At 32.1% G+C, this 14,703-nt stretch overlaps 1 protein-coding gene across 3 annotated transcripts in view; it reads left to right on the forward strand.

Annotated features, from left to right (window-relative positions):
* The window catches only part of mei-P26 (E3 ubiquitin-protein ligase meiotic P26), a 37,437-nt gene extending 24,842 nt beyond the window's left edge, over positions 1–12,595 (forward strand). For all 3 annotated transcript variants that reach the window (XM_073972684.1, XM_073972683.1, XM_073972685.1), the window contains exon 9: positions 11,340–12,595. In XM_073972684.1, coding sequence (XP_073828785.1) covers positions 11,340–11,444 — 105 coding nt within the window. In that variant the 3' untranslated portion in view covers positions 11,445–12,595. The remainder of the gene's footprint in view (positions 1–11,339) is intronic.
* The last annotated feature ends 2,108 nt before the right edge of the window (positions 12,596–14,703 follow it).

Raw genomic sequence — 14,703 nt, forward strand, 5'->3', positions numbered from 1 at the left:
TATGCCTGTTGATCTAGGGGTTATCTCCTGTATCGTTGGTAAAAAATGTCTTTATTTTAAAGCAAAAACTAAACAAGTAAGAGAGGGCTATAGTCGGACGGGCCGACCATGTGATACCCTACTCCACTACATATATGTATTAACTCATCGCGTATTAAAACCGTTTTAAAATTTGATTTTGCCTGGCTGGGGAATCGTTTTGAAAGAAGGTGGCAAAGCGAATCATGCTGCAATGTACAGTGTTGTGCATATCAAAAGCAACAAATCGAGGGTTTTGCAGTAATTCGATTTTTGGATCCGGTAAAATTTTTAAAAATGTAATATTTTGTGCCCAGTTGTTCTTTATTATGTACAGAGAGCTTCCAACAAGTTGTTTCTGTACTTTGTAGTTGGATGGGATAACAACAACAACAATATTGACTGATCCTCGAAAACGGGGATTGCAAAACAAAAGCAACAATAGAATATTATTAAAAATGGTAATGTCATCGGTGTAAATGAACTGTACTTTTGACTTAAATTTGTCTTTCGGGGCATGGTAGTGTCATTTTAAAAAGAATTTGCATTTGTTATCATAACAGGGTTGCCACTTTCTCCCACTTTTCCCATGGTCTAGGGAAAATATCGTAATACCCTCAAATCAAAAACGTTTTCCTTCATATAAAAGTTTAAATTTTAAAATATTCATTCTGTAATTGGATTAATATCAACCGTTTTTTTGTTTGCCGTATAATAAAACAGTTAAACAATCAAATATTGGTAAAAACCATACATCCTGGTGTACGCCCCTTGAGGCCATCGGCACATTTTGGCAGAAATAGTTGGGGAAACTTTAAAAATAACGCGAATAGGAACTTCCAAGAATTAGTTGGGACTCTTATTTCCGTTATATGACCTAGAGTACTTGGCAGAAGAAGTTTTGAAAACAATTTGAAAGGTTATACACTGACCAAGAAACCATTGGCATACCCAAAGGAAGTCAATTTATGAAACACGGGTAGAAAATTCAATGTTTTATATGGTTTAAACGACCCAATAAGATTTTTTTATTTTATTTTCAATAAATTATATTAAAAATAAGATTTAATAACAAAAAATATAAATAACCTTAATTATTTCGCCATATGAGGATATTTTACCCACTGTTGGTTGAAACAATGGGTTCTTGACCGTTGTGTTGTTTGAGTTGGGTGCTGTATAACTTTTGAAATTGTTTTCGAAACTTCCTCTGCGAAGTCCTCTGGGTCATATATCGGATATAAGAGCCCCAACTAATACATGGGGGTTCCTATCCGCATTATTTTTAAAGTTTCCCCAACGTTTTTAGCCAAAATGTGCCGATGGCCTCAAGGGGTTTACGCAAGGATGTATCGTGCTTACCAAAATTCGGTTGTTTAGCTTTTTTATTATGCGGCAAACAAAAGAAAGGTTGATAGTAATCCACTTTCCGAATGAATGTTTTAAAATTTAAATGTTTATATGAGGGAAAAAATTTGATTTGACGGTATTATGATATTTTCCCCAGACCATGGGAAAAGTGGTAAAAAGTGGCAACCCTGTTAGAATAACAAATGCGAATTCTTTCAAAAATGACACTACCAAGCCCCAAAAGACAAATTTAAGTCAAAAGTAAAGTTCATTTACACCGATGATACTACCATTTTTAATAATTTTCTATTGTTGCTTTTGTTTTGCAATCCACGTTTTCGAGGATCAGTCAATATTGTTGTTGATGTTATCCCATCCAACTACAAAGTACAGAAACAACTTGTTGGAAGCTCTCTGTACATAATAAAGAACACGGGGGCACAAAATATTACATTTGTAAAAATTGTAACTGATCCAAAAATCGGATTACTTCAAAATCCTCGATTTGTTGCTTTTGATATGCACAACACTGTATGTATAAAAATCCAATTGGACAATTAAAACGTTAGGGCACCATGTAATATGCAACAATGCAACAACTGGGAATGGGAAAATGTGGTTCTCTACACATAACCCATTATATATTAAGCAGTAGGCCCGTTATCTAGCAGGTACTTTATTGCAATTTTCATCGGGTGGAACATCAGTAGTTCTATTTTCATATGTTGTTGTTGTAACAGTTTGGCTGCCTCGTTTTCCCTGAAATGATTCATAAGATGGTGGTATGAATTAAATTTGTGTGCCGGTACTGTGTGGAGGGTGATTTGTGTGAGGATGGAAAGGTTGTTATGTGTGTGGATGTTTGTGAGGGTGAGTTGGGATGTGATTGGGATTGTGCTGACGGGATTAGGTTGGGTTTTCATATGTAGTCTACTTTGCCGGTATATGCCCTCCAGGAAAAAACAATATAGACCAAAAATATTTCTTTTGTACAAATGTACAAATATAATGATCCTTTTCACCCGCTAAATAATATCAGATCATCCAAAATTTTAGGCCTCTTCTTCGACCTAAACTCTCACCTCATGCAAAATTTCGTCATTATTGAGCTATAATTGCGACCTCTAGCGTGTTTATCATTACACTACAAACAAATAACAGGGTATATTAGGCTGTAACTCTGTTATCTTATCATGTACACCAACACAATTGACATCAATAGAAAGGTCAAGCGTTCCTCTTCCAAGTATTGCTTACTTGCCCGGAATGTCTCTTCCAGGAATAAAGATATAAGCTGTATACTAAAATTTTTCACAATTTTCACACAAAAGTTTTGGTCCATTTTACCCTCTAAATATTATCTGATCGCCATCTCAAATTGCAAGCTACTTCTTTGTCATATACTCTTACCTTATTTAAAATTTCGAGGCGATCTGACTATTATTGCGACCTACAGAGCATATACAACATCGTTTTTTGGTCCATTTCACCCGCTAAATATTTCACGATCATCACCAATTAAAATAGCGATCTATTCTGATGTGAAACCGACCTCCATACCAAATTTCGTGACGATCGGTCCAAAATTGCGGCATGGAGTTTGATTACAATTTATAATGGACAGACGGACACACGGACGGACACACATCTCAAAATCGCTTTATCTCGCCGAGATATAAGATTGGTATACAACATTACATGCATTTTTACCAAAACAAACTTATAATACCCATTCCACATAGTGGTGTAGGGTATAAAAACAAATTTATTACTGAAAAAATGTAAATATTTGTTGAAATCTTTTAATTTTTTATCGAGCTTTATGATCTATAATGCAAGTGAAAAAGGAAAGCCGACGATTCGACGTGACATGCATGTTTCGCCTTCGGTAAAGTCTCTTCAGACATATCGGATGTGGAGCGGCTTCGCTGTCCTCGAACTTTTTCTTCTTTCAAATGCATTTTTGTTTTGTTTTTTTTTTACAACAACAATGAGTATTTTCCCATTTAGTTGTGCTTTTATAACAAACGCTTAGCGCTGCCTTTGAAAGTTATGAGTTTGTCTCTGAACGTTAACACGCCGTGACAACACTTTTTGAAGGACGTGTTGAAATCGTTGAATAATAGTTTGGGTAATAATTTCGGAATGAAGTTGTGCTAGAAAATTTACAAAATGATTTATTTTTGTAAAACTTTTTGACATTGTCTTAACAAATTGCTAATGGATCTACATTACTAATGGGTCGATTCCGTATTGCGAGGCGAGTCGTGTCGCGTTGCCAGTTGCAATTTTTCCATTACGTATGGCAAAAGTCGCCCGACGACGTCAAATTCTGTCGCCATAAAGTTCATTCTCCGGCGACAACAAATTAGCTGTCGCCGTGCATTTTTGCAAACGAAAAAATTAAACATAGATCACATTTTCATTCATTTTAAGTGAATTTATTTTATATTATATACGTTTTTTGGTGTTTCAGTACTTATATTGGTAAAAATTATTACAAAACAGCAATTTGAAATGCTGCTTGAAAAATTGGAAGCCCACCCAAACGTAGCTCGTGGAGTCAGACTGAAGACACTTTTGAAGAGGTGTGGAAGAATGTTGTGGAGCAATTAAATAGTTGTGTGCGTACACCAGATGAATGGAACAGTGTACGGACTCATTTTAAATCCAAACAAAAGAAAAAATGTCTTAAAATAAGAAAATTACAGCTACAGGAGGTGGACCATCACATGAAATATCTTTGTCGTCCATGGAGCAAGCGGTAGCAGACTTACTGCAAATTAATATGGTTTCAAATCCTGCAGGTGCGATCTACAGGATTGAAGAGACATGGGATGATAATAACAGTGAAATTGCACAATCTGCTGAGGTAGAAAATGAAAAACCTCAAAATGAAGTAGAAATTGACAACGTACTTGCCAACTAAACGTTTAAACTAATAACTTTTCTATTCAGATATAAATGGCGAACATCTTCCTTTGGTCCCATTAAATGTACGTGTGTTCCGTCAATGCATCCGGCAACGCCTGGGAAATTTGTTATTAAATAAAAATAATTTTTATTTTGACGCTTTTCCTCTTCTGTTAATTTGAAAACAATCCAAATTGTACACAGTTTTTTCTCTATTAACTCCAGAACTTTGCTTAATGCCTTTGGCAATGTTGGTTGAGCCATCCCGAGGTTAAAGTCATTTGAAAGCTTTCTTCTGCAAAAAACCTTAAAGCAGCACCGACTTTAAGTAGCGGCTGTATTGTTGTTGATCTGTGGGTTTTTTGAAGCCATTTTTAATGCCTTCACTATATAAATAACAGCGTCTTTTGGAAGCCGAAAATAGGCTTTAAACCTAAAAAATTAACAAATATTTTGATGAATGTTGGAAACCAAACAGACTCACAATACTTATGGCAATTCTAAAGGATTAGATTTATATCCTAAGTGTCGTCTGATAGATGCTACGTTAACTATATCTTCTTCACTATCATCAAAAAATAGTTCCACTGAGCTTATCATTTTAAAAAACTATAACTTTTGTGTACAACATGTTCTGATATTTTTCTAATTTATTGAAATCAAAACAAAAAACGCTCCGCACCATCAACGATAACTTGTTATCGACGATAGTTTTCCATCGCTTTACGTAGTGCATTTTTTAAATTTTGTCACTGAGACGATAGACGACGCGACATGACTCGCCTCGCAATACGGAATCGACCCATAAATGTACGGTTGGTGGCGCGAATAGGTTTTCTTAGTTTGATTTTTCCATTCTCGAGCAAATATTCGATCGAATCGAATGCCGTAATTAGGCCTCTGAATAGGATTAGTCCAAAGTGAGAGTGGAGTAAGGTTATTCGGGTTGGTTGGGCAGTTAAAAAGGTGCTGCGTAGCAACCAGATCTTAGTTGTGCCAAGACGACTCTCGTTTGCCTTGGCAGCTGTTGCTCTTCCGCTGCTACGGTGGTGGATGATCTTCGAGGACGATATTCGCACTATAGGCATCTAGAGCCTCTGCGATCGCATCAGTGTGAATATCTAAAGAAATTTAAAAATAGAAGTATTGCTCTTTCTTTTGTTCATAAATGATTTGCCAAACTCAATTGAACATTCCAAAGTTTTAATGTATGCAGACGATGTCAATTTATTTATCACTCATAATTCTGAAAAGCAAGCTGATTTACTCCAAAATGATTTTTTCCAATGGGGTAACTTGAATTGTATGGATTTAAATTTAAACAAGTGTATACATATCGTCGGTGTCATGCTAAGTGTTCCATACGCCATTTTTGACATTTTGAGTTACAGGTACCTTTCAAAGTTTTAAACCCTGCTCTTTCTGAATTTCTAGTCGGTTTTCCTCTATCTCTTATAGTTTTCGAGATATAGAAATTTCAATATGTTCCATATCCACTTTGGACGCTTTTTTGTTCCATATCAATAAAGTCCGGCGTATTGAACAAAAGAACTTCGAACTTTTTTGTTCAATATCCATACCGTTTGGCATATGGAACAAAAACGAATTGTTCCTCACAAGAAATGATGGCGTTTGGAACAAAAAATTGCCCAATTTTGTCAGGGTACGAACAAAGTGGCGTATGGAACAAATTGTTTTAAAGGACTAGGTTTTAAAATTGAAGAAGAATAGTTTTTAAATCAAGATATTTTAAAATGTTGTATTGTTATATGAAACCAACATTTATTTTTGCCTTAATTTAACGCCTTCCGCCTAAAAAAGACATGTAATATAATTAAAATGTCAGAAAATGAATTAAAATTTAATTCTATTGCCACTACCAATAGTTCAATGAATGATTATTGATTTTTTCGAATGAATTAAACGATGAAATAAGACAATAAAAATAAGCTAATAAAATTATATTTTTCGAATGTGGAGGAGTCCACTCCTTAACCTTTAACTGTGGAGGTGGGGGTAAATTAATGTAAAGGAAACATTTATATTATATATAACAATGGTCCCTAAAGCATTTATTTTCTACTGCAACTGTTTTATTGAAGCCCCCCGAATTTTCAGCTCTACAGCAGCACTTCACATAACGGAGGTGGAACACAATTGATCAAAAGTTTGTTTGTTAAAATGTGACATAAAGTGTTCCATGTGACACAAATTGTCAAAAACATGAAAAAAAGATCCTATGGAAAAAATCAACAACCTTTTGCATTTATAAAAATTGGCATTAACTTCTAGACTATAACATATATCTGACTAAAATAAACTCCTAATATATTCTCTGAGTTTAGTCATGTAGAACTGAGCTCTTAAAGTATTGGATTTTTGCACCACATCTAGCATGTATGGACTAAAACATTAACTTGAGTTTTTCTCGAATCAGGCAAATGGGGTATGGAACACTTAAGCATGACATCGACGATATGTGTTTCTCCAGATCTTCGTTGATAAGGCAATACAATATTAATCAGGTATGTGATGAAACCCGAATCGACTGGATTTGCAGAATCGAAATGGTATATAATCGGAGTGTCTTTGATGATATATATAATTTTGCTTCGCAAACGCCCCTTATTTGAACAATATTTTTAAAATCCATTTTCAATTTCATTAAAATATTCACCAAAATTAGAGATATACGATTTCGATTTATGGCAAAACGAGTCGAATCGTTTTCCATCACATACCTGAATGGTTATGCTTTATCTACATTAGAATCATTTGTTGATCACGGTGTGTTAATGGATCCAAAATTAAATTTTAATGACCATGTAATATCTATGGTAAATAAGGTCCATGGAGTCTTAGGATTTATTAAAGGATGGACCAAAGAATTCTCTGACCCGTATATAACAAAGCAATTATTTACTTCTCTTGTTAGACCTATTTTAGAATATGCTTCCGTGGTATGGGATCCACATTATACAATATACTCTGAAAAATCGAATCCGTGCAAAAATAATTTCTTCTTTTTGCGCTGAGGGGTCTGCATTGGAATAGCGATTTTGTATTGCCTTCTTACACTAGCAGGTTAAAATTAATTCGATTGCCTACATCAAAAAGTAGACGCATTATGTTGAATACTATCCCAGGAAAATGTTCGATGACAAATCATGAGTTGAATCAAAGGTGCAAGTGACATGTCATAGGTGAAAATTTAGGTGAATCAACGACATTTACAAGGGAGTGACACATGATTTCACAAATTCATTGTCATAGCATCTTACACCTGTTCATTGTCTTGGCTTCTTGCACCAGTTCATTGTCATGGCTTCTTGCACCAATGCTTTGGATCCGGATTTTCGCCAATCAGAAATAAAATTAGCAATACAATTTTGTAATTTGTTGAATTAATAAGAATACAATGCGTAGATGATTTGTATCGCCAGATTTTATTTTTCTTTATTTTGTATATAATTTTCAAAATTATATATTATATTAATCTGCAATATCATATTTATCTCTTCCGATGGCTGCAAGATATTTCTTTCAACTTGGGGGGTTCCGTTTTCCAATATTCGATAAATTATGTGCCCAATTATGTGATTTGTTAAAAAAAAAACACAGATGATTTCTATCCCCAGATAGATGTCATTTTTTATTTTTATGCAATTTTCAAGATTATTTTTATTTTTTTTAATATATTATATTGATCTGCCAAATTCATAGTTATCGCTTCCCATGGCTGCAAGATATTTCATTCAACTTGGGGTTCCGTTATTTCAATATTCGATAAATTATGTGCCAATCTCGCACCAGGCTCATCATTACCATGTTTTGGTGGTCGCATTTATACTTATTTGGATGGCTTTTATTCTAAACAAAGAATATATTTCCAAACGCACCAATCTTCTACTATGCTTCTCCAATTTTGGACGTCATGTTTTGTGACATCATATTCAACTTGGTCTTTCCATTGGAGTTTTGTCGTCAAATGGCTCGTATTCATATGTCGGTGGCTTTATTCATCCTCTTGACATGGTCCAGCCCAGCAATAGTGCAGCTCGATACGTTTTACTATATCGGTGTCGGTCGGCGGGTACAGCTCATGGTTTATAGACCTTAACCAAATTTAAATGGAAGGTGCTTACACCTGGAAAGTTTTTGCAGATTCTGAAACTACAATGCTCATAGATGAGAAATATCAAGAAACAAAAAAATCGCCGGAAGGATTTTCAAATAAATCGAGATTTAAGTTCACATTTTTAGGGGTTCTTTAGGTTTTCACAATTTTGCTTGGAAACCGCGAGTCTTATGTAAATGAGCCTAAAGAAAATGTTAATGTTTCACCACGAGATTGACCTTTACGTTATTTTCGTAGGTTTTACCGTTTCTGAGATATAGAAGTTCAAATTGAGACAATGCACTGATTCTATCACCTCCTTATAAAACAATATCATGCTCTGCGCCTTAACTAACTTTTGATGAAAACTGCTTACACATTGGAAAATTTCGCGGATTCTGAAACAGAAAAAAAATGGCAGGAGGATTTTAAAATAAATCGCGATCAAAGTTCACAATTTTAGGGTTTTTTTAGGTTTTCACGATTTTGCTTGGAAACCGCAAGTCGTATCGAAATTAGTCTAAAGAAAATGTTGTAGCTGTGAAAATTCTCTACAAGACTGACCTTAAGGTTTTTTCTTCGTAGGTTTTACCATTTTTGAGGTATAGAGGATCAGTTCAAGTTTTTAGGTGTTTATCTTAATTTATTTAAACTCCTGACAATATTATGACAAAGATCGGATCTTTCACCACTTCATTTGCACTCATCAAAATTCGATGAGAATGGTCGTATCGTTCACGACTCCAATTGCACTCATGAAAATTCAATGAAAAGGATCGGATCTTTCACGACTCCAGCCGAACTCATGATAATTCGATGAAAAAGATCGGATTTTTCACGACTCCATTCGAACTCATGATAATTCGATGTAAAAGATTGGATCTGTCTCGACTTCATTTGAACTCATGCAAAAGAACCAGTGAAATCATGATTTCACATGGAACCACTTCCATTTAATTTTCCTGGGTACCGTTATAACGGCCAAAAACCATAAAATTCAATACTGTTTATTATTTTTAGGTCCAGAAAAAAAGAAAGAGTCTAATAAAAATTTTTATTCAGACTAGATTTAGGTTTCGCCACAGTGAGACGATTCGAAATCAAATTCGATTCAATTACTGCCAAACTCCTTTTTTAGATTTTTTTTTTTATTGGAAACAAAAATTATTCAAATATTTCAATAAACTATGACCGGTAGTACGTATTTCTAACGATTTTGAATTCAAATAATCTTAGTGAAACAGCATTAATGAATGCTTTTCGAAATGTTTGTATGGATTTATTGGTGTCAAATTTGATCATCCCTCGCCCTGTAGTAGATGTAGTTGTCCATTCTTCACATTTATCCCTTCTTATGAAGATTCAATCCACTTGGATTTTAGGTAATGTACTATTTTTGTTTTTGGACTGCATTGGATACACATTTTCCAAGAAAAATGCATATATTGAACAGGCGGGTAAAGGCGGTTGCCGGTTTGCGCTGCTTCACTACTCAGCCTGTTTTTTAAGACAGTCCGTAGACACAAATGATGCAGAAGGTTTAATCTTTGTTTAGATAATTTCTCAGCAGTGAGAAATTATTTATTTTGATTGTCGAGACAAATAACCATAAGGGAATTATAAAGTCGTGTTTATTTCAGATTCTTATAATTTATTGATGTTGGGTTTTGTGTTCTTACGGATGTTCAAGCCAGAAGAAGTTTATTTTTGGCATACACCCAGCAAGAAATTTATTGGCAAAACTCAATATAGCTATAGGTGCTGTTAAAATATGCATAGATCTTTGCAAAATGTTTGCAACCAATTTTTCGTTGTTACAACTGGTAAGACGTATTTTCAGCACCTATGTTTCGAATGTTATTTTAAATCCTGGTCAGTTTAGATGTTTTATGAATAAAAAACCATTTGTATGTACGATGATGTTTTGATTGAATTTGACATAATTTTTTCTAGTTTAAACATTTTATTTCACCGTTAACACAACTAAATACAAATATGGTTCAAACCGGATCATGTTTATTTTTAGCACACAGATTTTTATAAAAATTCAAAAATTCTTTTTTTTCTCCTATTCTATTTTCCTTCAGTTCTTCTGATCAGTTTTTTAAGGAGGTTAATGGGCCGATTCCGTACAGCGAGGCGAGTCATGTCGCGTCGTCTATCGTCTCTGTGACAAAATTTTAAAAACGCACTACGTACAGCGATAGAAAATAATCGTCGATAACAAGTTATTTTTATTTTTTTTTTATTTTATTTTTATTCGTTAGTAAAAATGTACGGCGACAGCTAATTTGTTGTCGCCGGAAAATGAACATTTCGGCGACAAAATTTGACGACGTGAGGCGATATTGCCATACGGAATCGAAAAATTGCATTTCGCAACGCGACACGACTCGCCTCGCTGTACGGAATCGGCCCATAAACTTTGAAGTTTTTAATTTTACGTTTTGAATCAACGAATAAACCATGATCTACATGTTTTTAAAAAAAATCTCGTTTTTAAACAAGTATAATTAAAGCTTAGGCAAAATGATCCCGACACTGTACATAGACAACAAATTTTCCAGTGTTAATATCGCGATTTAAGCCTTATTCTTTGTGTGGCCTAATATGACTCTATTCTGGCGTTATATGGGGAAACTATTGCATTCACACCATCTGAATAAAGGTCACACAACCTTCTCGGTGTGGATTATTATTTTTTTTTATTATGAATATTTCGACAACTGTTTCCAAACGAACAATCTGAGTGCTGTTATGCAAATTAAAAATATATATTTAACTTTATAAATCGCTGCTCAATCTTATACAATAATATCTAATGATTATCTGTATCGGAAAGGTATATTAAAATTTTTATATCTAAATTGTGTCTGTTTGTAATATTGCTTTAGATTAATTTATCTGGTATTTAAAAATAACAAATTATACAATTTTATAGGTATCTCGTTGCTGTGGTTTAAAAATTACTTCAGAAGGATATGTTGTGACTTTGGCCAAAAATAACCATCATGTTTTAGTGCTTAACACACTTTATGTTCAGTGATTGCAGAAAAAGAAAACTCTCAATGCGAGAACTGATTTGTTAACATATGGAAAAACTGCAACTGTAAGTAAACCACATCAGCAGCAACAACATCAAAATCCGCAGTCCCAGCAATCGCAACAACACCATCAGCAGCAACAGCAGCAGCATTTGCGTTCTGTTTTCCCTACAATGCATGGTAATCATTGCATTAGTACCACATCATCAGCGGCCACAGTCACAGCGATAACTAAAGCATCAGTATCAACAAACGCAGCACCAAATTTCAATTTGCCTTTAATAAGCAAGCATCAGCTTTATAAAAATAATACTGAAAATAGTGATAATGGTGAACAAACAACAAAACTACAACTTATAGATTATGATGAAATTTAAGGCAATAATATTTTTGTATTATTTTGATTTTCTTAACAACAAAACAAATAACCTAAAACACATACATAATGATATACATATTACAACGCCTCCAAAGATACGACGAAATTTTGAATTTACGCCGCCAAAAGCCAAAAAAATCGTAAAAAACAACAATTTATTTTTTTACACCTCTTCGTACCACTTACTACTATTACTTCTACTACTTTATTATAAATTATTATATTCTACATCATTTTACACTTTACAATTTTTAATGTAGTTAAACAAAAACAAAACTTACAAACAAAAGAAGGCCGTTTTTATATACAAAACAAATATTTTAGCTTATATGAAGAGATTTTTTATTATATATGTTTTAATAGTTTTTTTTTCTTTTTCTACATTACTAAAGAAGATTTTATAACGATGTGGAGTTTAAGATAGCAAATTCTTGCGTATACGCAACCCTTTTTTGTGTATCCAAGAAATTTGCTCTTTTGAATTCATTATATATGCAGAGAACATGAACGAAACTGTATAACTCCCAAAAGAATGATGAAAACATGTCCGATTCAAAAAGTCTATTCATTTCGAAACAAATCTCAACTCACATAAATACAATTATAATATTTTGATCTCTTTCAATTCAAATTTTTTATTTGTATAATTTAATTGCCAAAAACAACAACTACATAATTACAACGTAGAAAAACGAATGAAATTTCGCCTTTGTAAAAAGAAAAACTATAAAGAACTTTAAAGATAACACTCTTTTTTTCAACAGAAAAGAAAAATCGTTGCAATGGTTTACTACAATAAACTTAACACAATTTTTACAAAAAAAAAAAAAAAAAAAAAAAAAACTATTACAACAACATAAAACTTAAATGAATATTGTTATATAATTTACCTTTTTATAATTTTTGTTACGTTTTCTTTTTATTTCTAATTACAAAACACGTATTTACATAATATCGATGGGAACATTAGTGCATAACTCATAGTTTGTTTCATCGAAATGTATGCCACGTTTTTATTTTCAACAACTGAAACAAAAAAAACTTATATTCCTTTTTACATACAATTAAATTAATTTCCCCACGTTATTTTTTAAATAAGGCTGGTTTTCCAAGACATTATTTTACATAATTTACTCACTCACATTTGTGTGTTATATATATACAAATATATTTTTTTAATAAACATTGTTAACTTTTTTAAATTATTAATTAATTACATCTACAAACTATTTACATTTACAAAAAAAAAAAAAAAAAAAAAAAACAAAAACAAATAAAATATGTTTTATTAGTACATATGTCCAATAAACTGTAACACAAAACAAATTTTAAACTTGAAAGAAAGAAGAATAGCTTATAATTTTATTATTATAAAATGTTTAATCTAACTTTATTAACTATGTGTTTCAAATACCTTCTTGTCATTTTTTGTATTTTATTTTACTTTTTTTTTAATATTTATTTTATTTTTCGTTTTTTTTTTAGAGAGAAAAATATATGATTTTCAAATGTATTTATTATTATATTTTGTTTTAAAGATTTTTTAACTGTTCTTATGTAAAACATTTAAGACATTAAAAGAAGAAGGATAACAAAGAAACTGGAATTAGCAAAACAAATTATCTAATAATGTGCGTGAGGCTGTAGTTTTAATTAAAAAAGAAAAAGAAAATACCAATCATACCTTTTTACTACTATATAAGCATTAACAACGATTACAAGAATTACCCAAAAGCAATCCTTTTTAAAATATACATATTTAATTTTAAGTAGTACCAAATGTAGAGTTTCTCTTCGAAATTTCGAAAACACTCACACAACAGACTTATTCAAATTTTTTAACAAACCGTCATTAAAAGAAAAAAATCACTGTTCTATATTATTATTATTTTTTTTTTAATCATATTTTAAGTATGTATTTTGTTGCCTTTTTACAGAGCAAAAAGTCTTGAAAGTAAGAAAGTGTTTAGTCTCTCTCTGTCAGCAAAAGGCAATTTTGAAATACTTTTGTAATGTTTGGCTGTTTAGAGGATGTTATGTTCTTTCATAATATTACTTCTATTTGTTCTTAGTTTTTGATTGATTTTTTATGTTTATGTTTACCTTGTAATTTTGTGGAAAGACTCGATGAGTAAAAAGGAGGTATATCACACTGGTTCTCAGACCATGTTTTGTAACTTTTTGGACCATTGTGAATTTTTTTCTCAATTTCCGCCAATATTTTGTCTATTGTTTATTTTTGTTTTCCTTAAGAGCATTTTTATTAGTTATAGTAAAACATTTATCGTATACACAAATTGAATTGATGCAATTTTTATGTAAAGTTTTAATTAGCTAGTATACAAACGAAACACTTTACATGCTCATTATTTTATATACAAATATTTTCTTCGTTTTAAAGTAACAAAATACAATACATTACAAAGCAAACAAAAAATACCCACAAAAAAAAAAAACAACTGTAATTCCATAAGCTTTTACTTTTTATCGTAATAATTTTATTTTGTTGTAAGATTTTTTAAATCTATTTACATAGTTTTGTTAAACAAAACTTAAAAAGTCTACAAACGATTATTTTCAATTTTAGTTTAGTTTTTTTTTTTTTAATTATTATTTTATCTATACACAATGTACACCGACATATGTAGACAAAGTAGATGACACAATATACATATTTATTGTAGACCTCATTCGGGTCATAGTCTCCTGCATCATAGAGGTTTTACAAATGGTTGCCAACACATCCCCATTTCAACGCATATACAAACAACAGACATTTGATATTAATAATAGAGTTTTTAGTTTAGAAGATGAATTTATGTTGTATTTTTTTCTTGTTATAGCTTATTTCCATTAATCCCTAAACTTAATGATATTAATGA

The sequence above is a fragment of the Musca autumnalis genome, unplaced genomic scaffold (genome assembly GCF_047663935.1).
Source record: "Musca autumnalis isolate F117 unplaced genomic scaffold, ASM4766393v1 scaffold_3, whole genome shotgun sequence".
Taxonomy (NCBI): domain Eukaryota; kingdom Metazoa; phylum Arthropoda; class Insecta; order Diptera; family Muscidae; genus Musca; species Musca autumnalis.